The sequence below is a fragment of the Python bivittatus genome, unplaced genomic scaffold (genome assembly GCF_059951505.1).
Source record: "Python bivittatus isolate LINGU-HERP-01145 unplaced genomic scaffold, Pbiv_v1 ctg000700_np1212, whole genome shotgun sequence".
NCBI classification, from domain to species: Eukaryota; Metazoa; Chordata; class Lepidosauria; order Squamata; family Pythonidae; genus Python; species Python bivittatus.
Window position 1 is genome coordinate 51,332,075 of NW_028277098.1, and position 25,530 is coordinate 51,357,604.

Genomic DNA, 25,530 nt, shown 5'->3' on the forward strand with positions numbered 1-25,530 from the left:
GGCACTCATATTCCTTAATACCTCAGTTTTGCAATGTGGTGCTAGTGCTGGCTGTTTTTACTTCAGGTTAGCCCCTGTACTTCAGTGCAGGCCCACAGGCATGCTGTGTGTAAGAAAAGGTATGAGAGATCTTTCTATCTTCTATGATGAATAAACACTCAAAGCCAGCAGTGGCTTTGTAAGCTGCCCTGCTATAAAATCTCCCGAACTACTATTGTTCCCTTATTTATTGTGCTATTATGGTTGGTATTCTTGTATTTGTTTTAGTCAGGGGTCCCACAGTTTGCTTTCCTGAAACTGTCTGATTAGTTACTCAAAAGTGCTAGCTTGTTTAGCATTGCAGTCTCAATAGGCTCTTCAGATGTTTAGACTTGGTTGATTTTATTTGATAGTTAGCTCTTCTGCTAGACCTCCACTGGGCCTGGTGATTTCCATATAAAAATATTGCATGGGAGGGACTTAAACCCTGTCCAAATATGAGCCAAAAATTCATTCTTGCCTATTCCAGTAATGTCACTCTGAGTCCAAAAAGCATTATAAAAAAATAATGTTCTCTGCAACCACCCCCTGAAGTAGAGTCAAATGTATGAGAAATAGTGGCAACAGCTATCCTAGGTTAAAAACCAAAGTGAATTTTATTTTATTTTCACTTATTTATTAGCTCATATATGAAAAGTAGCTTCAAGACTGACTGTATGTAACAAGCATATTGGCTTAACTTGATCAGCATGGAGTCTAGGATACTGAGTTACTGATATACATCTGCAAGTAAGTGGAAGCTAAATTAGAAACTTTAGAAAGGATGTTTTTCTACGTTCACAGTGGCAGTATGAAGTATCTACTAAGTTTGGAAACACTGCTTGAGAGAAATCATCAAGGCTACAGAATGAATGAATAGAGGCTGTCACTTTGTTACCTTGAACTGTTTTTGTGTAATTGGAGATAGAGATGTCTCAGTCTAGAATTCTGCCTGATGGTAAGAAACAAAACATCAATACTAACTTCCACTTCACTTAATGCCATTATATGTACCCTAATAAAGTAAGTCAGATTGAGTAAATCAAGGTTTTATGCAAACGCTCAGGGTTTATAAACTGGGAGATTTCTCTGTGGAAACAGACGTTCCAGCACCAACATGCCTGGATCATCTGATGTGGCAAGATGCGTTTAACAGCAGAAAGTGAGAACTCTGTATACCAATACTCCTCTTCTCTCTAAGCAGAGATATCTCTCCCTGCCCTACCCCAGCAGATACATTCAGTGTGAAAATACAGAGGACGAATATTTCACTGGAAGTATATTCCTTTTTAATGTCCTCTCTTCTCTCCCGAGGATAAAACAATATGTATGCTTTTGAGCTTTAGATCAGGAAATTATATGCAAACCCTGATGGGGTGCACAGGCTTTTTTCATTTTTTTTTTCCCATTATGAGAAACCTAGAGTGACTGCAGCTGTATTTCACAGTATCCTAATTAAAGTAAAATATAAGCATGTTGTAGTTCTTTAGTGAAAAGGGCAACATGGATTTTAGATATGTGAAATAACGTCAGTTCTTATCTGTTCTGAAATATGAGTGCAAGATATTTTAAGAAATACAGATCTGTATCTGTTTATTTTGGTATAAACATTCATTGCCAGGTTCTTTCTAGAGAATTTAAGACATGTAAATGTAGATAACTTTTAATTGGACCTTTTTCTTGGAATAGTAGGCAAGTTTTAAAATTACACAGAAGTTATTACATAACTTTATTACAAGAAGTTTGCAATCTTTTAATAAAATATTCAATGTATTAATTGTGCTAACTGTGGTATTGTACTAAGTAACTTAACTGAATATAGTCAGAATTATGATTAAATATCTGCCTTTTAATATGGGTATTTTAATCTCCCTAATCTCTTCATATCTAATACCAATATAATCTTTAAAAATAAATTAATATATGAATGTATCTACTTCTTTAATAGTTCTATTTCTTTCAAAAAAAATTTTTTAAGTAAAATGGCTGATATTTAACTATATGGCAGCACCTTCTTTTGCTGATCTTGAAAAGTTAAGCAGGATTGGACATGGTTAATACTTGGATGGGGAAACATTAGGAAATCTCCGGGCTGTTAGGCTTAATTGTTAGCTATAATTTCAAAGGCTGCTGATGGGCTCTACTTCCAATGGGCTTCCTCTAACTTTTTTTTCCTGTTGTTTGCTTGTTTGCTAGAATTACCACTAGTTACTGCCATCATAAAAATATGTAAAATGAATTGTAGAATTAACTGTCAGTTAAGGTTTCAACCCTACAGTAACTGCACTGGCTGACATGTAGCTTAAGTAATAATAGATATGCGTAGGGTTAAGTTGTACAGGTGCAATCTATGAGATTTTCCTGAGAATAAGCCCCTCAAAAATAGAAGGGACTTACTTCTGAATAAACATTCATGGTATTATGAATAACTGAATGACTCTGTATTGTGAGTCGGGTGGCATACAGATTTAATAATAAATAAATAATATTATTCTGAAGTGTTTACTTCTTGGCCTATGTTGTTGTGACTAATCCTTCTAGGTTTTTGTTGTTGTTTTTTGGTACCTTCGAGTCAGTGCTGACTCCTGGCAACTGTCTGGACAAGTCCCTGCAGTTTTCTTGGCAAGGTTTCAGAAGTGGTTTGCTATTGCCTGCTTCCTAGGGCTGAGGGAGAGTGACTGGCCCAAGGTCACCCAGCTGGTTTAGTGCCTAAGGCGAGACTAGAACTCACAGTTTCCCGGTTTCTAGCCTGCTGCTTTACTGCGGCAAAAGGTATAATAGTAGTGAAATATTCCTAAACTAAAAATACAGCACAGATTGAGTTTTCTATCCTATCTTTGTCTGCAAGCAATAATACCATACCACCCAGGCCTGTTGATAGATGCATAATTGCTATATCGATATGTTTCTTGCATGTTGAATGCTTGAACAACTTCTGGTCTGATATTTGTCATGGCTCAAGAAGGCTGCCAGTTACAGATTAAAAATATGCCTGCAAGCCTGATTTGTATCTTGATTTTATTCCATTGCATGTTGTTACTGTTTATTTAGCATTAATAAAACTGAATTAAAATTTAATCTTCCTTGTGCTAAAGAATTGAAGGAACTACCCTAGATCTCATCAGTATCTATGGGAGGTTCTTTATGTTAGACATGTGTTTGCATAAGTATGTTCAGTTATTTGAAATAGCCCTTGAATTGCCACATAAGCTAGAAAAAGACTGATGGCTGTGCTGGAAAGTGAGATATCTTTGCATTCAGTGATATGTTTAATTCCACCATCACCGCCATCCCAAATCTGTGTTCCTTCATATTATGGTGGCTTGGTTTTAGTGTTAGTATAACTTGCATAAATAAGCAAAAACATTTTCCTATTTCATCTCTTTGAAGTGGAAAGATTTTTTCTTGCATTTTGGATAGGAATGTAAGAATAGTTCTGTTCGATCAAGCTAAGGCCCATCTTACTCCAGCATTTTGTTTCTCCCAGTGACCAACCAGATGCCACTAGTGTGCTCACAAGTAAGAGATATTCCCCAGCAACTGAAATTTGGAGATATACTGCCCCCAGCCTTGAGATAGTACTGAGTCATGATCTGTCCTCCATGAATTTATTCCATCCCTTTTTAAAGCTATCCAGGTTAGTGCCCATCACCACGCCTTGTCATAAGGAATTCCCATATTGTACAATGTCTTTTTATTGTTCTTGTTAGTGGTATAGGTGAAATTACGTTTCCCAGCTTATAGGTCGTTATTAAGTAGTAAAGATTTCGGTTCTTAAACAATTGTAAATGTGTTAGGCTATTAGGTGGCTGTGTTGTAAAGTATTCCCTCCCTCCCTGTGGAATGTCCCCAGCCCACACCCAATGCTCTCCCCCCCCCCCCCGTTATATATCTGGCTGGATGCTGATATCAGAGGCTTCCATCTCATATTTCCTTACAGTTCACAGCAAGCAACTGATTTTTAAGGAATTTATGAAATACCTTGACATAGCAAATGGGGAAATGGCTGTTGCAAACCCTTTTTTCTAGTTTCTTTTACTCAGGTGTGATCTGTGTTTTACTTACAGTTTAATATTTGTATCTTGACTGCCTATTTTTATTTCTTCATTTTATGATGATTTATAACCTGCTCCAATCCCAAAGGATTTTGCCTGGCATACAGCATAATTTCATAATATAATTTAATGTGATGATCTATTCCCTTTAAGTAAAATAGTAATGCCACAGCATAGGAACCAAAAAGTAGCATCCAAATTATAAAACTAATTTCTTGCAGAAGCAAAACTAAATATTATCAAAAGCAAACCTAAGGCATGATGTAACAAAAGAGCTCTTTTAAAAGCCAATGTGTACGTGAGGAACAAGTTAGCAGTTCTCAATCTGTGTGGTAGGCAATTTGAAGCAGTCTTTGGAAGATATTCATTATAGGTTCACTTTAGTTTTAATGTATATTAGTAGCTGGCACGTACGTGAACACAGAGGGTTTTTTGTTTTTTTTAGAGTAATGAGTACAATACATGAATATACGTCTGTGTGGTGCACACAGACATATTTATTTATCGTATGGCACATTCACATCGCAATTCAGTAGAATTAAAAACACGAGATAAAATATGAAATATAAAATATAAAATTATAAACATATGTCTAGATTACAAATATAATTTTTTACTTCATTTGTCACAGCCAGGAAATCAATGAAATCTCCATTATAGGCTCTGTTTTGGCACTCTGTCACTATGTTGGATAGTTTGTTTTTCAGCCCCACAATCACAATTCGGCGATCTTATTTTGCCCCACTTATAAAGGGCATCTGCGCATCTACCATGGTCCATGTGAATTCTGTTCAATGTTGTCCATATCACATGGGGCTGGTCAAATCCAGACGGTTTCTCTGAGACGCAGAGCAAGCTTCGACATTGTGGGGGGCAATTTTCTAGCCAGTACTGTTTCCACATGTTGTGGATATTAAAGTCATCTTCTAGTATAGAAGCTAGAAGCTTTTTAATTTTTACATAGCTTTTTAATTCTACTGAATTGCGATCTGAACGTGCCATATGATAAATAAATAAATATGTCTGTGTGCACCACACAGACGTATATTCATGTATTGTACTCATTACTCTAAAAAAAAAAACCCTCTGTGTTCATGTACGTGCCAGCTACTAATATACATTAAAACTAAAGTGAACCTATAATGAATAGCTACCAATCTACAAGTGATTTAGCAGTTGAAATGGCTGGATGTCTAGATCTCAGCCTATTTCTCTCCAGGCAGATTATGTCACTCAATAGTGGTATCTGGGGATTATCAATAATCTTCCGGTATTATATGTCTGGTACACAGACATATATATATATATACATACATACATACATACATACATACATATATGCATTTACAATATAGTCTGGAGACTCTGTTGTGTTTTGGATATATGGTCCTATAGCCTGGTATTTGGGGGAAAAAAACCATGCTCTGTGGATTATTGTTCTAAATGAACAACAGAAAGCTTCTTTAATCTGAGCATAGGAATTTTGTTCTGCCTAACCTATCTAGCTCCACCTACTGATTGAATCAAAATCTGCTAGCATTCCTATCTTTGCTTTTTCTGCATCAGAGGGACTGGTCAAGGCTAGCATTTTGTAACAATGGCCTCCACATGTGGCAACAAGTGGTAACACAGAGAGCTGGACTATAGCCTATGTATGTGTAGCTATGGTAGGCCTCCAGACCTCATCTGGCATATACCCACCCCCCTCCTTTTCCACACTTTCCTGCCATGGTCTGTTGTTTCATTCATGCCTCATTGGGCTTCTTGGATGTTGATGTTCAGGAAACATCTGGGCTGCTTGAAGCCATAGAAGGGAGGCAGGAAAGCTTAACATTCTGTCATAGGCTGTAATAGGCAACATCCTCCCTAGTAAAAAAGGCAAAGCAGGCTATGCTGAGATCAGAACTCAAACAGAGGATAAAGTTTCTATGTTCTTGGAAGATATCCAAATTTGGGGCAAATCTAAATCATTGATGTGCCATTTTCATTCGCCCTGTTATCCACTGTTGAGTGTCACCAGATGGTCCAGTGTGTGCAAGGTGACCTTGTAAATGGTTACCATAGAGATGGCTGTCATGATGCTAAGAGAAAGGGAGACAGCTAGAAGCATGGTACATGGCCATCAGAAGAAAAACAACCTGGGATGTCTAAACTCATGCCATTAAGGTGTAGGCTCCCCTTTCCACTTAGATCATGCTCCTCACTTTTCTTCATCCCACCTCAGAATCAGGGACATATAAATCAGGATGATAACATTAAGGTTCATCCTCACAAATTGCTACTGAACTAAATATTTCTGGTTTAGTTAAAGATCCAGAGCCCACTAAAGAGTTTGTCTGTTTGAATGTGGGGGATTAGAAGATACTTAGCTATCCCATACATGCACAGCAATGAGCTTAGTCCAGCTTTCCTTTACTCTGGAACTACTGTGTTATAAAATCTGGAAATCTTTGAGGGTTGAGTAGAAGAAGCTGGAATAAAGCTCTACAAAATACACTGTTGGTCAACACTAATATAGGAAACTTGCATTTATTAATCAGCCTATTGGTTCAGTTCAGTATTATGGGCTCTGACTGGGCCTGATTGTCCAAGGATTAAGACAAGAATGTGACCTAGTCATACCTGAAAATATCAAGGTGCTGCAAAACATATGCTCTGCAGTAGAGTTACAACCCTTCTGTAAAAGAGAGGAAAACTGCAGGCTTCCATCCAACTCTCCTCCTCCATGTCCAGAGTGGGTTTCCAATTCAGCCTTCAAATTACAGTATTAGCAACCTGCTGTTACCAGCTCAGCCAGAAGTCCAGGGCATAACTATGGAACAGTGTCACACGTATATCCATGTGGAGTGTGAGGAAAGAAGAGTATTGACTTTCACCATCAAGTCTTTGGTGTTCACATCCATCACCCAGCCTAGCCCCAGCCTTAGAGGGCTGTATTCCAAACAGGATGTGGTGTTCTATATATACAGGTCTTAGAGTGACCTCTTAGCAACCCTAGTTTCTTCTCAGCTCTAGGATTGGTTGGGCTTTTCAAGATGCCCTGCAACAGGTGCATGCAAGCAGAAGCCCTTCGGAGATCAGTGCACCAGGCCAAGCCTAAAATAGCCCAGTGAGGAGGGAGCATATGAACCCAGTGAATGAGATTGCGCTCATGATGCAGCTTGTGTCTGTAGATACCAGTAAAGCTGTATTCTTCCATTTATGCCAAGCATGCGTGGTTCCAGGGAACTAAGCCAAGCTGCATGCAGAGACACTGACCCTGTGGTACCCAGCTTGGAGAATATCTCAGCCCAGCTAAGTAGACGGCCTTTCTGGTGGCATTCCTTACTTAGTGCCCTGCTCCTTGCCCAGGCTATACGGGGTCTAAGCCCATCCTTGAGGCAGATTGTCTCTCTCACCACTTATTAATGCTGACTAATTTGGGGGGGGGGCAGTCAGTAGCTGGATCCAGATAATTAGTCTTCATTAGTACAGAGTCAGGCTGAGTCATCTCTTTTAGCACTGTGTGTGTGTCTGCTGGACAGACAGGAAAGGGTTGAGCAATCAGTGGTACAATAGGTTCCCCATACAATGTAGCCACAGAGCTCAGAGTTTTCCTTCTCTCAATCTTAACTTCCAACTGATAATACAATGGCACAATGAACTTTCTTTACACCTCAGATTCTTGCCTTGATGTTATTTCTGCAGCTTAAATTGAAGGTGCCTGTTGCTTCAACCCTGTTATGCCCACATGCTCTGTAATATAATAGGAACTGTAGCAAAGCGTATGCTTTGCATGAAAGAGGCCTGAAGTTCAGTCTCTGATGTCTTCTGTCTAAAATCCTAGGGCTACCCTCTTTAGATGTGTTCAAGAGAGGCTATAGAGCCATCTGCTTGGGATGCTTTGATTTGGACTCTTGCATGCCAATGTCCAAGTACTTGGGTAGCTGTTCATTTTATTGTATAGGAGACAGTCCTCAGTTTGAAAGCTACCTATTTCCATTCAGCTTGGAAAACAGAAGAATGGAAGTGTAAAGTGATACACTTTGGTGCCAAAAATACTAACCAGTCATACAAGCTAATGGAATCAGAGCTAGCAGTGACTGATGAGGAAACAGATCTTGAAGAAATGGTAAACAGTTCAATTAAGGTGTCAACACAGTGTGCATCCTTGTAAAAAAAAAGCCAATAACATGTTAGGGATAATAAGAAGGGTATTGAAAATAGAGATGACACTATTATAATGCTCTTATATAAATCAATGGTGCTACCACAACTGGAATATTGTGTGCAGTTCTGGTCACTACACCTGAAAAAGGGTATAGTGGAGCTAGAGAAGTTTCAGAGAAGGGTAATTGAGATGATCAAGGAGCTGGAGCAGCTTCCCTATGAGGAAAGGTTGCAACGTATGGGGCTTTTTAGTCTAGAAAGGAGATGAATAAGAGGGGACATGATTAAGTGTACAAAAGTATGCATAGTGTGAATAAAGTGGACAAGGAGAAGCTATTTTTCCCTTCCCAAAATACTACAACCTGAGGTCATGCAATGAAATTGAATCCTAGAAGAATCATGACAGCAAAAGGAATTTTTTTTTACACAAAGCTTAATTCGGCTTTGGAATTCAGTACCACAAGATGTGGTGCTGGCTACCAGCTTGGCTGGCTTCAAAAAAGGGTTGAACCAATTCATGGAAGTCATGTGGATAAATGGCTACTAGCCTTAATGGCAGTATGTTTGCCTCTGAAGGCCATCTGCTGGGAATCTAGTGGGCTTCCTTGTACAGTTTGTTGGCCACTGTGACAACAGACTGCTAGACTAGATGGGCCGGGGTCCAATCCAGCAGGGCACTGCTTATGTTCATATGTAAGATCAACTGGAAAGAGAATGTAGTGGCCTGAAGTTACCTATTTATTCTTAGTCCTTTCCAATATACTGAATATGTACCAAGTCTGAGTCATAGTCTTCCTCACTGTGTAAAAAATATTTTTTCTCTTTCAATTAGAGTAATTATTTCAAAATTCATCTAAACAAATAAATATTTTTGTGGAAATCACTATCCTATGAATAGCCCTAGCCTCAAGCCCTATTTGTAGATTTTGCTGGATATCTTATCTTCTGGTAAGATTTTTTTTCATTTGTTTGGGACCAATTTCAATATATAATATGAATGTTTTTTCCAGAAAGCCAAATAATGTTTGTGTGTGTGCACACACACTTTAAATCAGGAAAACTATGTATGAGAGAAGTGCTAAAAGCTCCTTTCTCCCATGAGTTTGCTTTGTTCTAATGTGGCATTTTCCAGATTACTCTTCAGTGAAAGACAAAATACTGAAAGATTCAGCTGTGGTGATTCAAGATAATACCTAGTTTGGCCTGATCAGTTTTCCTGTCTACATCAATTTAACAGAATAGACAGGAGATAAATTTTGTCTCCTGTGAGTGAAGAGAGGTGTTGATAAGATTTCAAACATTAAGGGCTCTTACCCTGCGTGTGAGGTGGAGGAAGGGTTATAGGGAGGGAAACTGAGAGAAAGAACAAGAGAAACCAGCTGCAGAGCTATGTATCTGGGTACAGAATGCTGATGGGTTCCCGGTAGGGCACGCAGGGGACTGGGCAGGCGGGGGCAGCATGGTGCTGGAGGAACTGAGCTGAAAATAATGCCAAGTCCATGAGTAAGAGGCAAGCGCATTATCACCCCAGAAGCAGCAGGACTGGATGGGAAGAAAGCAGCAAGCAGGAGCAGCAGCAGTCCTTGCAACACCCCAGGATATCAGGAATGAGCAGCCAAAGGAGACCTTGTCCCCAAGAACAGGTCAGTGGGCCACCTTTCCTAAAGCACCAGGTGGGGAAGGATCTGTTTGCTGATGGGGATGACAGACCGACAGAGACACGGATGTGAGAACTACAAAGCTGAACACCTAGCATTGTGATACTGTGCTGCTGCTCCTGCAGCAAGTTACTGAAGGGGGAAAGGGGAAAAGTTAATGCTGGAGACTCAATGAAAGCCGGTGGCTACATGCTTTCAAAGCCTCTTTGTGCTGGCTCCCAGGAGACAGCGGCATGAGGTGAGGAATTGCCAGGCTCAGAGTGGCTCCTACATCTTTGCCAGTCTGCTTGTCATGAGGGTGGTGGTACACAAAACCATCTGAGAGCTCCAGCCCAAGACACGCAGGCAGAGGAGGGCACCTTGGCTGATGAGCCACCTGCTTCAGGAAGCCAGGAGGCTGTCATTAAACTCTGGATGAATGTGCAAAATGAGGCAATAACTTTAGTTGGGGATTCACAAGTCTTTCCTTCTTGTGAGCCACCATAAGGCGGCCCTCCTGCTCTGGGGAGCTGCTGCTCTTACTTCCTTGGAGGGTCCCTGCCATCTCTGTAGGTCCTCCATGTGTGGTGTGGAATCAGGAAGTGCCCAGCACTACCACTATTTATCCTGCTCTTTAAACTTGTACACCACATTACATTGGCTAGTGGAAAGGCCAGAGAAGAGCAAAACCAAATAGGAAGCTGTCTTGCTATAAACTGAAATAAATACATTTATTATAGCAAGCAGGTAATTTTTTTTTTTTAATCTCTACACAAGTCCCTACAAGTCCACCACTTCCAGGACTATCTTGGACTTGGACTAGATAATTTTGGAAGGCAAATATAACCCTTTTTCCCATAGTAGTTCTCTTTTTAAAGTTTCCTGCTTTTGCCCGTTTGCCCTTTCCTGTCCCTTTAAATGATTCAGAAAAAAAGAAGATGAAGGAGAAACACCAGGATGAGCGATTTGTTCATTCTTCTCCCCTTTGCAGCAGCAAAAAGGTTGGGAAGACCTTCAGAATGAAGATGGATAGATGTGTTTGTATAAACCTGGCCCAAGTTTCTTTCTATTGGTCTTGATGCCTTGTGTCATTGAGTTCCAAAGGTGAACTGCGTATTTTGTTCATGGGTATGTCATTCACTGTTTTTTCGTGCTATAATCAAGTTTGACAAGAAAAAAAATCAGCAGTTACAATGAAAATACAGAGAGTGCAGGGTGGGAATGTCACCTGCACACATTCCTTTTTCAACATGCCTCATCTATAGTTGTTAAAAACGAAGGATTCTTATCACAAGAAAGGAAATTATCTTAAGAGATGGATCATAACCTCTATAGTCAGAGATTACCCTTTGCTGTGATTTTGTGTTATGTGAGTATGTGTAAGCTTCCTCCTAATTCAAAAGTTGCATTTATATTGCCACACAATATTTTCTTTTCCAGTTTTGTAGATTTTGCAAATACTAGCTGAGTTTTTCTCAAGAATGAAATATATTTTATCACATAATTCTCTTCCATAATTAGCATTTTCTCTTAATGCATCATCAACTCTTTTAACTCTTTTGACCAGTACTACCAAACTTTTGTGATGGGATCAAATTCTTACCCATAGTAGCAAATACTATCAATGTACCACAAATGACTAAATTTATTAAGCTATGTTGGGGGCATGGGGTTAGCTACTAAGTTTGGAAATTGATTCATTAACCTGCCATAGAATTAAATTGAACTGAATAGAAAAAGTAACTAAATAGAATGAGAGATAGTGAAAGAAGTTTCTAATTCCCTCCTTGCTATGGAAATGTTTTCTTAGACCATCTTGTACCATGACCAAAACTGAATCCTCAGTTATTAGAGTATTTTTTAAAAGAATAACATTTTGCAAAGGAATTAATTCTCTGAAATGTGTAGGTATACAACATGTCATAAATATAGGTTAAATGTTACACTCTTGGAACATGTGCAAATGTTTTGTCTCTCCTGTAAAATGCAAGCAATCAAATTGTAAATTTGAAAAAAAAAATCCCATTTGAATGCACCCCAGTCAAGCACAGATTTGTAGGAACGCTACATAAGGAGAGTGAATACGGTGTTATTATCAATGATCACACTTCCTTTCCCCCTTAGCATACTTCCATGAAATACAGAGAACACTTCCAGTTTTGCCACTGCCCTTGGAGTTGTTCTCAGAGCAAAGAGACCATTGGAAGAAGATATTCTCTTAGTAAGCATGACCCAAGGCATTTTGTTAGCTGAGTTAGAAAAGCCATCTGAACGAGCAATTGAATCTTCCTTCAGCACTGCACATGAGGAAAGAGGCAGGCCAGATGGGACACACCCAAACCTGTTCTTTCACCCCCGGACCTGCTGCTCATCCAATCTAATGATAGGGCTGGCCAGTTCCATAACTAGATTGATAGATCAGGGCTTTTTGTAACTTGTTCAAAATGAAGACAAATGTATTTTTTTCTTTTAAAAAATCTGACTGTTTACATGTAGTTTATCTTTTACATTAAACTAAAAGTTGACTAGTGATTTACCTACTATAGAAACTGTAGAAGGTAAATTTTAAACTATTTAGGACAATGCTAGATGCTGCCTTGGTCATACTATCATTTTCTATGGAGATTCAGCCAAGAAATATTAAACAATCAGTTGCAAGTTATAAGGTTTTTTTAAAATTGGTTCAGCCAAAGCCACAGACAGGCAGCACATTTTTTGTAATTTGTTCAAGAAGTCCTGGAGCTACCAAATGTATATTTTAAGATAGTGTATTTCCCCTCACTTTCACATATAACAAAGTTATATCAGAAAGAGAAAGGAAGGAAGAACAAAGAATAAAAGCCAGTAATTAACGCTCATGAAAAAAAAAACGTTGCTAGCTTATTTTTATGCAAATTTAAGTTTAGTGTCTTTCTTTTAGGAACTGGGAATGCAAACTGAACAAATACCCACACCTTCAGTCTGCAAACAAATGTGCTGTTTGCATAAGAATTAGATAAGAGTCCTTGGTGTCCATTCCCACTTCCTTTCCTTTTAGCTTTCAAAAACGTCTGGATGTCACTTTCCCTGAAGCAGCATTGACATTACTTGTTGGAGGATTAAAGGCTAACCCAGAAGTTTCTTTCTTCTAATCTGATTTATAGGGCTCTGTTACTGCACTAGATTTCCCTGGTGCTTTGGTGAAGGTAATACCAATAGAAATGGATGTAGTAACCATTCAATTCAAGACAAGGCTTAAATGAAGTAGGTTGCAACTCATGGATGAGTTAGAAAGTGGAGGAATTTGTAGGATTGCATTCTTGTCTAATTCCTTTATGCCTGATTGGAAACCTCGCTTTGCCTGTTTATTTTTATCATACATCTGATGAGTGGATGCCTAGATTTAATCAGGTCATACATCTTCTCCCTGTTTTGCTTTCTGTAGCAATTTAAGGTTCATCCCTATATGCCAGATGGAGTCCAAAGCATTGTTGCAGTCAGTGAAGCAAATAACTTTGGGGTTGTTTTTTTTCTTTTAAAATCAACATTAGCTAATGAGTAGGGGAGTTGCAGTAATGAGGAATGGACACACATCAGAATTGGTAGTTCATTTTCCTGCAGGGAGCTATTTTGAAGGTTTGTCTGAAATAAGATACCTAGTTCGGTAAAGATACTACCGTCTGCACACTGGTGCTTCTGAGCAGCCTGAACCTGGGAGTGATCTTTGGGATAGATTTATTCCTTCCCCGTTATGATTGATACTTGCTGTGGTTTCCCAAGTCCTTTGGTAATAAGGACCTCTTCCTATGAACAGGATGGATTTAGGGGGCTCTAATCCTTTCCATATCAATACAGACTGAGCAGTTTGCCACCTACTTACTTGTGCTCTTGGCTTTTGTGATGGGGTCAGGTGAGCCTGCACTTGTTCCAAGAAATGGGTGAGGGAGGATCAAGAGGATTTCCCTTGGCTCCCAGCAAACCACTACTTGCCACCTGGCTCTTAGCCCAGATCTGCCCTCATCACTGCAAGGGCAATATGTCCCTTGGGAACCACTTGCCAGAAGAGATTGTGCAGGTGACAGGTGCTTCTCAGCATAAATCTAGTGACAGATTGAGATTTCCTGCTGGGAGTAGCTGGATGGCCTACAAGTTCAACTAAGAGGTGCTTCCTTAAGCCAGAAGGTTAATGGCTGGAGAAAGGTAGCATTGATGGATTTACGTGGCGGGGGGAGGAGCATAAATGTTGTCTTCCCCTTCATGTTTATGAACAATTGAGCCTCCTGGAGAAGCTTGGCAACTTTCTGAACCATGTGATTTCAAACTTAATAGGCCTTGGTACCACATCTTTAATGCAGTTTGATTTTCATTTGATTTATCCAGAGTTGACTCCATTGCCCACAACCATATGCCATAATAAATGTGTCCTTGTTTAAGATGGTGTTTTTGCTGCAGCAGTCTGATCCAGGTATCGCTCTGGCAGTTATCACATCTCTTATTTATGGCTACATACATTAGGGCTATGCAGCACATCAGGTATTTCAGAGCAGGCGGGGGGCAAACATAGCATCTGTTTGTAGTTCTATCAAACTGCTGCATGATTTCAGAAAAGATGGGACAGTTTGAAAGAGTTGTTGAGAGGTACTTTCCCACCCCCCATATGGTCCAATGCACCTTTTTTGAAAATAATTTGAAGCACTGCACAATACACACACACACCCACAAAATAAAACAAATACATGTCTGTGTGGACATATAAAAGGGATAATTTGTTATTTGTTCCACATATGAATGAGTGTACTTATATGTGAATGTGTATCCCTAAACATACACATTCATATACATAACACAATTTTTGGGTTCGCTTAACTTCTCAGTAAAGTGGGGGGGATATATCTCTTTCTCATACATACATACATACATACATACATACATACATTGTATGCATTATAATTTAAAAGATACATTCACCTTTTGTATTTTAACCAGAAAAAAAGAGTCATGGTAATCGAGGAGTTACAATAAATTTTGCCATTTTGCCGTTTCAAACCACTGGTAAGAATCACTTCAACAACAGTAAAAAAGATTTTGTTCGAATAGGAAACAAGCCTTGTGCCTCCACTCCTTCTTTGTTTTCCTTCTTTCTTTCTATCTCTCATAGACTGTATTTCAATATTTGTTTTGTTTCTTAAATTAATGATAGTTGAACTGTAATGCTAAGTCAAGGAAAAGTGGTTTGGTATTCTGATTGGTAGGGATTCCTTAATCATAGTTTACCAATTTAGACATCCCTGAATACTATGGTAGAAGAAAGAAGGGAGGGAGGGAATGAATGCAAAGACACACACCTTGTATTCTGCATCAGATTTTTATAGCTGAACCAAGCCAACCAGTGAAGTCTTTCTGATTCAATAGGAATGGAATAGTGTGTTGAACCTTCCTCACAAAAGCCAGTGTACCCCACTCCTACTACTCCCAGAGCATGGTTAGAAGGCCTTGTCTTGAAATGTTTGAGTTGACCGTCTGGCTGAACACAATGGCTATATGATGCAATTCATTACAGTTGAACTCTCTTGATTTAAATCAAACCACCCTGCCTAAAAAGTAAAGGGACAATTTGCAATATTTTCTAACCTACAGAACAAGATCTTATTCCCTTGCAATACTGTATTTATTTTCTGGTGAGTTTTCCTATCTTGTTACTGGCAGAAATCAAGAGTGAGGCTTTTCAAGTCTTGATGAAATTGCAGGCACATAAGACATGAGGGGATATTTTAAAATTTGTCATGGATTTTTTTTTACATAAAATGGTACGTTCTATAAAATATTCTATCAAATTCTATAAAAAACAAATCTGTAGCTGCATTTAGTCTACTAATACTGTTTAATATTTCTCAGTTCAGAAATTGCATATAAAAATATGTACAAAATGTACAACAAAGATGTATTTAAGAATATTGCATACAAACCAAATGCATATTCAACTATGCAAATATTAGGGGAAGATATATATCAGGTGTTAAGGGGAATTATGTATAGCTGCCTCTAGTGTTTTTTAAATAGAAAAACAGGATTAAAATATATAAATAACTATACAAACATATTCATGTTTATATGCTTTAATAATTCATACATACACACAAATGTGGAAATGGGCTATTATTCAAACACATGCCATGCTGACATGGCTTGGACTGATCCTAGAACTAGACACACCTTCCTCCAAATATATATTTTGGCTTGTTGGCTAAGTACCTAATTGTCTTTAGACTGGGACTTGATGTGAGATGTGAGCAATAAACTATGTGAAGAAAACTTGTTCCACCACTCCTTTCCCTGTTAGAAACAAGGTCACTTAATGAGCAGCTATAACAGTTTTCAGCCTTGATCTTCTCTGTGGATAAATTCACATGCTTTCTTCTAATGAGGAAATGTTGGAGAATCAATCCTCCATTGCTAAACAAGTTTCTTCCTGGGGTTGGTAAAAAGCAATGGTGGCTATAGGTCCCAGGTAGCTGAAGTTTCAGAACTCATCTTCCTCCTGGCATGCAGGAGGGAAAATGATTCCCTGATTAAATTTCTTATTAAGGAAGTATACTAAATTAATTCCAAACTTCTATGGATTGGCCTCATCTGATCACGATGTCAGACACACTGGAAGCTCGTACCTCCAGGCTTTTACTGTGTTCTTTTTAGGCTGGAACCCCCATCTAACTGCTAATCATGTGGCTAGAGTGGGCCAAGCTCCATTAATTAAACTGAGTGCATGCCTCATTAGTGCTCACTTTGGAATTTAATCAGATTATCTTGTTCAGAATTAGCAGCCTGTTTTAAGAGGCCAGCAATGGAGGATGTGTCCTACGACTGACAGTAGGAGTGCCTTTATTCTTCATATTCTGTTTCTGAACTGAGATTTCAAAGGCATCTATTTCTTCATTGTTCCTTTGTCATTCCAGTTCAGCTGGTCAGTTTGATACATGTCAAATTCCAGAGTGGAGACAATGCTATTGTGGGTTGCAGGATACCTTGAAGCAGCTTTCTTCAAATGAGAATCCTCTCAATGTACTAGCTGGCTGGGAATTCTGTGCATTGTAGTCTGGCCCATCTGGAGGGCAACGAGTTGGAAAAGGTCTGCCTGGAGCTTCTTGTTCATCATGACTCTTTATAGCAAAGACTACCAGATGGTGTACCAAATTTCCTTTGAAGTGTTGTGTAACCAGGCAGACAACCCAATTCGTTGCATAGACAAATGTGCCAATCAGCCACATGTGGCTCCTGCCTGAACATCTTGTCCTGAGCCCGTGCTCAGGGAGCATGAATGGCCGTAAGCACCAAACAGGGATTCAATCAAAGCAGGAAGAATGACAGGCATAGCAGGAAAGGAGCAGGGAATGAGCTAGTTGTTTGATTTACAGCATCTGGATTCCCTGCTTTCATGGGACAAGGGTGAGAGGCTAGTGCTTCCTCTCTCTGCCCCAGATTCCTTGCTCAGCCATAGTGAAAATTCTGTTGGCCGAAAGGAAAAGGCACAAAGGAGTCTCTGCACTCTCTTCTGCTACATATTCTACAAAACAAAAGAGAGAAACTGCATTCAGGCAGACGTGGCTCAGGAGAAGTAGCACCTTAATAAGGAATGGAAGGTGAAGGTGTGAATATCATGACATGTCTATGCATTAGCTCCAAAAGCCGCTGGATTCTTTGAGAGAAAATACACACCACCTGCAAACAAAGTCAGTTGGTTCTGCCTACATTCTGAGAAGTTGAAAAACACCCCAGAAAAAGGCAATGGCAAGGCTGCCAAGAAAACTGCAGGGATGCAGTCATCTGGAGCTCAGCTCCAGGGCTTTTTTTACATTTTTCACCCTCTCTAATCCAAATTGAAAGTTTGCTAAATGTGGCAGCATTGCCAGCTCAGGTCTTATGCGATAGAAAACTAATGAGATATTTGTATTATAATCAGAAACTAGCAGAGCAACCTTCCCCACCCCCCACATGTTAAAACACCCCGACCTGACCTGAAAAATGCCATTCTTCAGTGAATAAACAGTCAAAAGAGATTTCATCATGCAGCTGCAGAATTCTGATGAAGGTAGATTATTTTCCATTTGGACCTGAACAGGAACATTGATTTCTTGGCCCACAGCAACAGTTACATAATCACCAATCCCTGCTGTTATACTGTAAATGCTTCTTTTGCATTTATTTAAGCTTTATTTGAAATGTCACAAAATATACATTTTGCATTTTACTGCATGTGTGCATGCACACTCTTGCCAACACATCATACATTTGATGAAATGGACTGAAGCTGGCAAAAACTAAGGTCAGATTAAGTAGGTTGCTCTTATGTAACTAAACCACCATTCCACCATGACCATGGTACTGTACCACTTTTTGAGATGTTGAGCCAAGGGGCTGATTCCATTAGCTCTCCCCATTACTTGGGGTGCATCCTGGATATGCAAAAATTTCAGAGAAGCATTCCTCTCAAGATTTTGGTTATTATGGTGAAAGTTTCCAAGCTTCTAAAGATCAGGTATAGATGCAGACAAGAATTGCAATAGAAGGAAAACTTTGGATAATTGTTATGTTTATGGTGACATAACAGGATTTTATCCTATTCATATTTTGTCAGTGGCTTGAAGAGTAAAGCAACATGATCAGGAAGCAGCATGTTCAGGAGTACCCAAAGTAGTAGTTTCCTCTAATCCAAAAGATAATCCTATGATTTACATTTCTTTGTTTCCACCAGGCTCAATGCTCTAGATCTCCAATGTAAGGCAGTCTCCCTCACCTTCTGCTCCCAGGGTCATGGCTGTGGTCATTTCTAGAAGCCACAACTCTATTGCATTCTGCCAGTCCTTTCTCCCGAGTTAGTGCAGAAGATGGTTCCTTGGCATCTCTTTGCATGTGTAACTGCTGTCTTTAATCGAATGACACGGTGAAGTGCACAATTCACTGTCTGCCAGCCATATCCCATCTCCGTGGCAGAAGGCAGAACTGAAATGACAGTTCCCATTTGTTAAATACTTATAGTAGTTGTTAGTAATTGATTGAATATCATACATCCAAGAACTGTGTTGTATTCTATGAGACAGGGCAAAGGGGAGATTTTTACTGGAGATTCTGTGAAATTATCTTGTCCAGGTCTTATTTTCAGACACATGAGATGTAATAAGATCTAGAAAGCCATGTCTTCTACCCCCTCTATTTGTATTTGAGCAGTGCTAGCCATTAAATCTTCCATTAGGCAGTGGAGGAACCATTTCTTCAACTTCCTTCTCTCCCCAGCAGAGAAAGATATTGCACTTGAGTGACTAACATAGCACTCAATGTGCATGCCATTGACTGGCCCAGTCAGTATCTTTTATTGGACCAAGCATGAGTTTTCAGAATATAAAAGTTCCAAAAACCACATTAGTAGTACTTAATAATAAAGTTGCAACAAGTAAAATCCAAAGCTAAGGATGGGCTGGGTATCTCAGTCACATCTCCTTGCTCTTTGGTTATCAAAAGACTACTTTGCTTCTCTGCTGTGTCTGAAGAATTCTGCCATTATCTGAAAAAGGAAATTCAGGATCTCTTGTTTTATCATAAGTGGTTGACATTCCTTCAGTCCACTTAGCTTCTGGATTCTGTCTGAATATGTAAACAAAAAATTGAACTGAACTGATGTAAATTGATAAAGACATATATGCCTCCCAAATAGGAGATCTGAACCATCAAATTCCAGTTTAATTTGCAGATGAAGCAGATAGCTTTTGTCAACTCCAAATAGAATGAAAAGCAGAATAAAATCCACAGCATCCAGGAGACTCTTGTTCCAGCACAAAGCCGGAAATTCACTACCCATTTCTGGATGAGAAACTGTTTTTGTGAGGAGCCCCCTCCCTGCTCCCCATTTGATCTGAAATTTGCTATTGTTCTTGTTGGGTGGTAGAGAGAAGTGGTGGTGCCAGTGTAGAGCTAGATGGACAAAAGGTCTATTTGTGTTGTCCTAGAAAAGAGTTCATGCTTGATGTCAGCATCCCATCTTGTTTGGGCATCTGTGCAGGCTGCTGTTCCAGAACTAATTCAAAATGTGCCTGTCAGCCCAGTGTGTAGGCAACAAGTAAGTAGTTTGCTCCTTTTTTCCTCCCTATGGGATAAAGAAAATGGGAGCATATACCCAGGTCTTTCTGGGCTTGGGATAGTGATAGGTTCATTTGGAAGAGCAATGGGCTAGGATTGCTTAGCATCATTTATGTCATAGCAGCAGACTGTATAGCTGGAGTGATTAAAGAGGCGTGAGGTTCCCTCTTCTGGTTATGTCCCTTCACTACATCCTAGAAATTATTGTATTGATCACAGATTCACTGGGTATTTTGAGAAGGCCAACTTCCAATGGTTCCCAGTCAAAAGACATTGGACAGTTTTTTTCCCCACCAGGAAGGAAGACACAATAGAAACATACAATTTCATTTGAAAATGACGTATATTGTGTCCTCTCTAAAATTCTGTGAATAAGGCACTATAATTTCACAGTAAAAGCCTTGTCTAGAAGTACCCACCATATTCTTCCAGTACGGAAGTATATTTTTACATTTATAAACTACCATTCTTCTAGAAATTCAAGGTGGCATATATAGAGGTCTCTCCTCTTTTTATCATCACAACACATCACTCCTGCAAGGGATTTGGGGCTGATGTATCGTGATTGGCACAGGGCTCCATGGTCAAGTGGGGAGTTAACTGTAGACCTCCCTGATCACAATCCAACACATTAACTACTAATTGATACCAACTTCAGAGAGGTGTTTTTTGCTGGACCACTGTTTTTTGTTTTTAATTATAGCTGTAACTTGGACAGCAGATTGCTAATTTGATTTAATCAAGGTAGGAATTTGAAGGAAGGAAATAGTCCATCTAATAACTTATTAATGGCACTAAAGAGAACCCAAGATTGATTGACCCTTATCTTTCTAAATGTTTCCACTATTTCTTTAGAATACATTATCCTCTATCACCAACGTCTCTCTCTCTTTGATTTGTGGTTGTTGACTGATAAAGTTTACTTGGGGTAACTTAGAGGCTAAGAAACTGGGCTGTGAGTCAGAAAGCACTTGCTTTGAATTTGGCAGCTATCCAGCACACAGAATTGACCACATCATTTTAGTCTTCTAAAATATATCCAGTTCTAACAAACTAATGAAATTATATGCAAAGAGAAAAATGAGCAGAAGGGCTGCAAAGTTTTAAGAATGCAGCACCTTAGCTTCTTAGTTACTTTCGCTTGTATTGGCATGGGAATAAGACTGCCTCCTCCTATTCTCAGAACTAATACTCAAAGAGCCAGTATGGTCAAATCAGATCCCCTTCCTAAAGAAATCTGGCTGCTAAATCCAGTTCCGTAAATCCCCACCCAAAGGAATGAATACAAATCCTGCTGTCTCCAGGGAGAAGCTGACATACTGAATTCAATACTACTTCCATAATCTGAACAGTGACTGGCAAAAAGGAAGATGAAATGGAGAGACCTGGCTTGCCACTTAATGGAGATTTGAGGGGAACTTTTAGGGAGTCAAAACATGGACTGAGAAAGAAAAAGATTTCATAGCCACAAACATGTGTAACTGTTTTTACTGTACAGATTGGCTAAGTTTATACGCAGTCATTAAGTGTCCTTAAGCTACTCTTCCCATACATCCTTCAGCATTTTATGGGAAGCTAATATTCTCCTACCCTAAAAGGAAGAGCCATAACTTGAAGTTCAAGTACCTGTTTTGCACATACACGATCCCATATTCAGTTCCCAGCGCCGTCAAAAAAAATGGGAAAGATTCCTGTATGAAACTGAATGAAGCTACTATCAGTCACCCTAAGAATTACTGAGCTTAGCAGTGTGACTCAGAATAAAGCAGCTTCTAAGAATGGATTATATAGAGGTAATAAATATGAAGAATGTTGAATTTGAAACAATTATATAAATACTTACTAATTTATCATTCCTGATTCCATAAAGACCATAAGTTACATTAGATTCTAATGCTAAATACTAGGATAAGAAAAATCATTCTGCTCACTGCTTTCATTATGAGTACAAAGGGATTTACATAGGACTATCGTATCTGGGAAAGATTGAAGGCAAAAGGAGAAGGGGACGGCAGAGGATGAGATGGTTAGATAGCATCACTGAAGCAATGAGCATGAAACTGAGCAAACTCGGGAGGCAGTGAAGGACAGGAAGTCCTGGCACGATATGGTTCATGGGGTCACGAAGAGTAGGACACAACTTAACGACTGAACAACAACAAATCGTATCTGGGCTGCATAACTTCAGTTGACCATTAGATGGCAGCAGAACATTAAAGATTTTTGTACCCTTTTGCACCCTCTACTGGTTGTCTAGTTTTGCAGCTGAACTACTATAGCCCTAATTTGGAATATGTTAAAATGTAGCTTATTTTAAGTATGCATTTAACTGATCCACCCCCCCCAGCCCCCAAACTGGTGCATGTTTGGCTGGAGTAAAATGGAATTATACCCCATCATATTGGAATGGGGAGCCCATCATATCAGATTAGGGAGGATTGTCTTAAATTACACACTAACTAGGCAGAAAATATATTCTGAATTCTCACCCAAGAATTTAAGAGAGTTCAGGAGTCTGAGGTTGCCTTTTGAGGTTGCCACAAAGACACTTAAGTGCACTGTCTTCCTTCTTTCATGCAACACTCAATTAACATGTGAAATTCCCTGCCACTAGATGCAGTCATTAGTTTAGATATTTTTCAGAAGTGAAGACAGGTTCCTGGAGAACACTACGCTGAGCAGTATTTGCACATAGTGTATAGGAAAGCACCACACAAAAGGGTGATTCCTAAAATAATTGGAGCTTCAAGGGACTTACATCTATAAATAACCATGTGCTGGGAACGAGCAGTAAGGGAGGGCTGTTGACTTGCTGCCTTGATTGTGGGCTGCCCAAATGAATCTGGCTGGCCAAAGATGGAAAAGTAACATGGGTTAAATGAGTCTCTATCTGAGCTAGCAAGGCTTCTCCAAAGTTTGGGTGGGCTCAGCTGCAGAGTAGGTGACTAGAGGGACCGGCCTTGCCTGGGGTCTCTTATGCTGGATCACTGGGCAGGCAAAAGCAGCAGGAACAGAGGTTCCTTTGTGCCGCCTCATCTCATGCCTGCTTTGTATGTGTTGCAGCTGCAAGCTTCCCTACAGCCTGACCCAGGATTATTCATCTGGGCAAGCAGGGGGTAGCAGCCCTGTTAGCATCCTCAGACTCTCCATCCTTGCCTGCTTTTCTGTCGGCCAGGGAAGGGGAGAGACATAAAACAGCCAAAGTGCAGCCTTTCCCTCATTATCCTGAGCTACAAAAGGAGGGTGTAGGCTATGTTTTCAAACCTGGCTGTTTCCTCTTTGGATCTCTTGAAGGAGCTCCAGGAAGCCTGTGCAGAACCAAGCACCCTTCCCTCCCTGCCTAGCTGTAGTAACTGACTGTCTTTCCTCTTTCGGCAGAATGGGGCTGTGCCTGGTGAAACAGGTAAGCAACATGAGAAGTTCAAACGAGGCAACTGGGGCAACCAGATCGAGTTTGTTCTCACGAGTGTTGGCTATGCTGTTGGTCTTGGCAACGTGTGGCGCTTCCCTTATCTCTGCTACCGCAATGGAGGAGGTGAGTATGGAGGCCGGGGCACTGCGTTTGTGGGAAGGTTGACGAGGGCTCCCTGTGCTTTGTGGGAGTATAGGGCCACCATAGTCTGGCCTAAAATGTGCAGAGCTGCTGGTAGCAGAGGAGCTCTTCATAGTTCAGTCTTCTTCTGCCTGCGCTTCAGTGCGCCAAGGAATGGCGGGCCTTTTGCTGCAGCATTCTAACAATTCTGCAACCAGGTTTATTCTTTGGGCCTGCCTCAGGCGGGGTAAGCACGTGCTACCTAATCTTCCTGACCAGAGGTACTCTGAATGTATTAAGTTATAATTTTCAGGATTTGTGAGCCATGCTGGCTGGGAATTCTGAGACTAACAGTCCAAACATTTCTGGAAGGCACCAGGTTGGGGAAAATCCAGCTAGCCTACCCACTGCATGCACTGGCATTGCGTATGTAGGAAAGGATTGCCTGAAAGGCCTTGGAATTACTGGCACAAGTAGCAGGCTTTATTCCCCATGCTGAATAAAACCCCAAAATGTACCCTTTACTTCTTAATGCCTTCAACATCCTCCTTTTGCTCAATTCAAGTATAAGAAGCTATCCCCGGTTCAGGCTGTTTTAAAAGCTTATCCAAAGCTCTTTCCTGTTTCTTGAACCTTTACATGGACTGTTTATAACTGCAGATGTCAGGAACCGAATTTAGGACTTTGACATTCAGAGCATGATCTCTACTACTGAAATCTCCTGTAATGCTGATTGCTTCCTTTTGTTCTGCCTGTAGGTGCTTTCATGTTCCCCTATTTCATCATGTTGGTGTTCTGTGGGATTCCCCTGTTTTTCATGGAACTCTCTTTTGGACAATTTGCTAGCCAGGGCTGCCTGGGCGTCTGGAAAGTTAGCCCCATGTTCAAAGGTGAGAGAGAACCAACAGTCAGTGGACACTCCCTCGGATTACTGCCACAATCACATTCTCCATCTGGATTCTCTGCTTCCCTTATAGTAGGGCCAGTTCTACCATAAGGCAGAGCCTGTGGTGAGATTGGGAATGGAAGACAACAGAATCTGCCATGTGATCTGTGCTGTAATTCCTAGGCTGTTCTTGGATACAATGAAGGATGCAGTCCTATTGCCAATCCAGTTGGCTTTTGGACACAGCTGGAATGTGGCAGGGGGGACTATCTTGTCCATTGTTTCAGGCAACAAAATGTCTGATTTGAGATTTTCAAGACCCACTGGCATTATTCATATGAGAAATCTGTATTACGAGATATGTTAGTGTGTTGTGCAAACACTTAAAGCCAGAGAGAGCTAGTTTTAGTCTTTGGAAATGAAAGTTGCCACCATCTGCCCCACTTCCAGGTCAGCTATGTCATCCAAATAGTTTCCAGTGAGTTACTATTACTTTCTTCTTCTGAGGCAGAGATGAAGTCCTAAAGACACCTCTCTAGGACCACCATCACCCCTGATGCAGTTTTAGCCTCCCACATACACATGGATGTCCCTACAGGGCAGGCAAGGGTGCAGATGACAAAACATGCATTGTGGCAATGCCATACAGATCCCACTCCCTTCATACTGGCATTGCAAAATTGCACACAAGAATGTAAGGGGCAGAAATTATGTTTTGATGTCACAATGCACATTTCATCATTCTGACAAAAACTCAACTTGCTGTGGATGTGTCTATCTCCCAATGATCACTAAAAGCAGGCAGGCAGGCAGGCAGGAAAAACAGTGTAGGGTAAACTCCGCTCCTGACTGTCCAACCCTGATCAGGCAAGTGCAGATTTCCTCACCCCACCCTCACTGTTGACAGGGTCCGGGGTCTGGGAAAAGATATCCTCTCAGCTTCCTTGCAGCAACTACGAGGATTGTAAAAATGGCTGCTGTGCACCATCCAGTTTTGCTCTAACTGGCATGGAGCTGAGGTAATTGACTGGAAGACTGGATAACTGTCAGCCATATCACATGAACACAATCACTAGAACCATGTCTGATTATTGATAAAAAACTGACTGAAGATCTAGTGACCAAGCCTGTATTTTCATTTCAGAT

At 40.2% G+C, this 25,530-nt stretch overlaps 1 protein-coding gene across 2 annotated transcripts in view; it reads left to right on the forward strand.

The window, feature by feature from the left end:
* Positions 1-25,530, forward strand: part of SLC6A9 (solute carrier family 6 member 9) — a 53,355-nt gene that overhangs the window by 14,724 nt on the left and 13,101 nt on the right. For both annotated transcript variants that reach the window (XM_007419963.4, XM_007419964.4), the window contains 2 exons: positions 23,345-23,501; positions 24,257-24,388. In XM_007419963.4, coding sequence (XP_007420025.2) covers positions 23,345-23,501; positions 24,257-24,388 — 289 coding nt within the window. The remainder of the gene's footprint in view (positions 1-23,344; positions 23,502-24,256; positions 24,389-25,530) is intronic.